Source organism: Verticillium alfalfae, genomic scaffold, assembly GCF_000150825.1.
Source record: "Verticillium alfalfae VaMs.102 supercont1.1 genomic scaffold, whole genome shotgun sequence".
Classification (NCBI taxonomy): domain Eukaryota; kingdom Fungi; phylum Ascomycota; class Sordariomycetes; order Glomerellales; family Plectosphaerellaceae; genus Verticillium; species Verticillium alfalfae.
The window spans coordinates 1,117,788-1,121,318 of NW_003315038.1; the positions used below are offsets into that span (position 1 = coordinate 1,117,788).

Sequence of the window (3,531 nt, forward strand, 5' to 3'; positions counted from 1 at the left end):
CCATGCTGCGACCGCCACCGATCGCCCCCGTGATTTCGCTTCACGGGCTCCGAAGCGCAACCAGACCTTGGATGGCCTGGGCTCAGGGCGACTCGGCCCGAGGTCGGCACTCCGCAGGCCCCCCATTGTAGGCAAACGTCGCCCTGCATGCAACTGATGATGACTCCGACGGCTTTGGCACCTTCTTTGTCCACGGCGGCATCGTTGCGCCGTCATCTATTGCCTCTCCCGAAGTTGCCAGCAGCGAGGAAAAGCGTGCATGCGATCTCTGGGCCTTTGACGTTCGCTCCCGTATCTGGATTGAGCTTCCTGCCGCACCTGGCCCTGCTCGCGCCGGGGCAGCCATGTGCGTCAGCAAGAGCCGCCTCTTCCGCTTCGGCGGCCATGACGGCTCTGGCCCGATCGGCGGCCAGCTCGACTTTGTGCATCTCGAGGTCGAGATGTTTGACGATGGCAACTCACGTGGTGAGGTCTGCGTTCGCGCTCGCGGCGGCTGGCAGGGCATCGTCGCCGGTGCATCCGGTGGCGAGACGGAAATTCCTCTAGTTGCTGCCCAGGAATGGCCTGCGCCTCGAGGTTTTGCTGGGCTGGAGACCGTCACGAGCGGTGCGGGTCGCGAGTACCTCTTGCTCGTGGGTGGCGAGGCTGCTGACGGTGTTGCGGAACGCGGTCGCGAAGGAACCACAACGTCCTTCTTTAACGACGTGTGGGCATTCCAGGTGCCGCCTCTAGGTATGACGGCCGCGAGCGTGCGGGACGCCATGTGGCAGGCTCTGGGTAAACCGACAGGTGAGGGCAAATGGAACAGACTGCAGATGGGATCATATGATGACGACAACGACGATGGTGAGCCGCTTCCGCGAGGCTACATTGCCACGGCGGCGATGGGCGAGCTGGAAGAATCGGGCATCTTGGTCTGGGGCGGCGTTGGGTCTGGCAACAGGCATTTGTCCGATGGATGGATTTTGCGTTTGGGCGAGTGAGAGCGAGACATGCTTGACCCGAGTTTCAACCCATGCAGTTGAGGTGAACCAAAGGGGATAAAAAATATCATGGAGAACAAGTAGCGAGCAATTTGTGGGACAAAATCTTGAATACAAAGAGGGATTCTAAACGCATTGCATTTTCCACGCAGTTCTCGTCTCGACCTAGGTTATGTACAATTCCTAAAAACCGGGACCCTTTCGCTCCCCCGCCAGTTGTCGCACGTTCTGATCCATCAACCTACACGATGCGTCTCACCAAATGCTGGCGCGCCTTTCTCCTACAGATCACTCCTCGTGGTCTCGATGCCCCAGGGCTCGCTAGTCAGGTTCGTGGGGGCCGGCGCTGTTCTCGCACGTCTGGCGGCCCGAGTTGATGGGGCCGGGCTTGGGGACCTTGGCGTGGTCGACGGTAGCCTCGCCGTTGACAATGGAGACGCTGGCGCGGAGGGCATCGATGAGCTGCCGGGTTGTCTCGGGGGTCAGGTCCTCGTAGTAGTCGTCGTTGATCTGGACCATGGGCGCGTTAACGCAGGCGCCGAGGCACTCGACCTCGAGGTAGGAGAAGAGGCCGTCGGCCGTCGTCTCGCCCTGCTTGATGCCGAGGTGCTCCTCGATCGTCTTGACGATGGCGTCGGAGCCGCAGCCGCCGAGCTGGCAGGGGGTCTAGAGGAGAGGAGAGAACGCTTGTCAGTTTTTTTGTTGTCGTGGGATGGAAGGGGGAAGGAGAGGCAACATCTTCGAACGTCGAAGGGGGCTCGGAGATAGCTCGCTGGCTATTGTGGGAGACAGGTCGAAAACAAGCAAGACGTACCGTTGTGCAGGCCTGGATGAAGAACTTGCCGACAGGCGTGCGGTTGTACATGGTGTAGAAGGAGGCGACTTCGTAGACGCGCATCGGAGGCATCTCGAGGATGCGGGCCACCTCGTTCATGACGCTGATTGAGGTGAATCCGTGCTGACGTTGCCCAAGGTCGAGGACGGGCATGACGGCGGCCTTCTTGTACTGGGGAGGGTAGCGCTTGAGGAGCTCGGCGATGACGGCCTCATTCTGCGGGGTGAACTTGAAGGGAATCTCGACATTGTTGTCGGCCGTGTTGCGGTGCTGTGGGCGAACGACGGGTCAGCGCGGCTTTCGCGGGAACGGGCGGAAGGGGGGGAGAGGTTGGCAGCGGCCGAGGCGCGGGAGGACGTTTAGCATCGCATAGACATAGACAATGACCCATTGACGAAGCGCCCTGCCCTGTCCCTCCCGTGCCGTGGCATATCGTGGCGAGGATGGATCTAGGAGACAGACGTACCACTTGGAGGGTGCTGCTCGGGCGGACCGTCGACGTGCTGATGGCGCGAATCTGTGGCCTCGCGATGCGGCATGTTGACCGAGCAGCCGTTCTGAAGAGGAAGGGTGTGAGTTTCGACGCCATGGCTGTGGTTGTGGTGCTCAATGGCAATTGAAGGAGGGGGGGGTTCGTTGAAGCTGTCGCTGTCACTGAACAGACTAGACGTTCAAAGTCGTCAGAAAGCTGCTTGGAATATGGATCTGTTTGATTGGACCGATCGGCTAACCCAGTGGAAATGATATGCAGTAAATTAGTGCAGGATCGCAGTATGCATTATTTAGTGCAACCCTTGGATTACATAACGTCATGGACTTTTGGTCCCAGACAAGCACCCGCCTCTTATCGAACAACTTGAGAAGCCCCACAATTGAGTTCTCACGCCAGGTGGGAAGGGAGTCCAGGTGGCATGACAAGTCAGCATTTCATACACAGTGTAACCCTGGAGGCACGTCGGCCACGAACTAAGCCAAATGCACCAACACCACACACACTCGCTATTTTTGGTGACCACAGCAGGGCTACGTTATATAGTGCTTGCTGACTAACTGTATCATCAGGAGTCCCTTCCTCCACCCGGCGAGCGCAAGCGCGGGGTTGCCTCACGACGCAAGGCATAGCAAGTGCGTTTGGTCACTGACTAAGCTGGAGCTTCATCAAGCTGCCTACTTGCCAGTGCCTTCACGTAGCTACTCAATTAGAAGTCACGGCGTGCACATCACCGTCCTGAGTCGTGCGAGAGCAACATTACGATTCGGTTACCATCCCATTTCGATTCGGCACCCAGAGATATTGTCTGAGACCACTAAGCGACAGATTGTAGAGCCTGGAGTCTCGGCGTGCCCTCGACCGACGGCACATCCAGGGCTGACCACCAACACCGCACGATCAAAGTCACCAATGCAGGGCATCATGGTCACCAGTGTCGAGTATCTCCTGGCCTTCCCACCCGACGGGGACACGACGGACAAGGTGTATGACAAGGCAGCCAGGAACCATGTTAAAGCCATTACTGGATTTCTTACCGATCAAAGCTCTACTAATAAGGCCACCTCCGGCGAGCTCTTCCAGGTACCGTCATCTCCATCCCCGCCTTCCCCGCGACGTTCATTGCCGTTTCCCCAGAAGCTAACCATAAACCACCCTGCAGATCCTGGACCCCTCGATCACTCATCTCTTATCTGCGCTCTCACTCGATCAGAAAGCATGAC

At 58.3% G+C, this 3,531-nt stretch overlaps 3 protein-coding genes across 3 annotated transcripts in view; 2 read left to right on the forward strand and 1 right to left on the reverse strand.

Annotated features, from left to right (window-relative positions):
- Nucleotides 1-2: 2 nt before the first annotated feature.
- VDBG_00353 (conserved hypothetical protein) lies at nucleotides 3-983 on the forward strand (the record flags this gene model as incomplete). Its single annotated transcript, XM_003008626.1, has 2 exons — nucleotides 3-102; nucleotides 235-983. The coding sequence occupies 2 exons, from the start codon at nucleotides 3-5 to the stop codon at nucleotides 981-983; spliced, it is 849 nt and encodes a 282-aa protein (XP_003008672.1).
- Nucleotides 984-1,304: 321 nt separating this feature from the next.
- VDBG_00354 (NADH-ubiquinone oxidoreductase 24 kDa subunit) lies at nucleotides 1,305-2,407 on the reverse strand (the record flags this gene model as incomplete). The annotated part of the gene is made up of 3 exons (XM_003008627.1): nucleotides 1,305-1,649; nucleotides 1,798-2,088; nucleotides 2,285-2,407. The coding sequence occupies 3 exons, from the start codon at nucleotides 2,405-2,407 to the stop codon at nucleotides 1,305-1,307; spliced, it is 759 nt and encodes a 252-aa protein (XP_003008673.1).
- An 825-nt stretch (nucleotides 2,408-3,232) lies between these two features.
- Nucleotides 3,233-3,531, forward strand: part of VDBG_00355 (conserved hypothetical protein) — a gene marked incomplete at both ends in the record, with an annotated part of 1,575 nt that continues 1,276 nt past the window's right edge. The window contains one exon of the mRNA XM_003008628.1: nucleotides 3,233-3,391. Coding sequence (XP_003008674.1) covers nucleotides 3,233-3,391 — 159 coding nt within the window. The remainder of the gene's footprint in view (nucleotides 3,392-3,531) is intronic.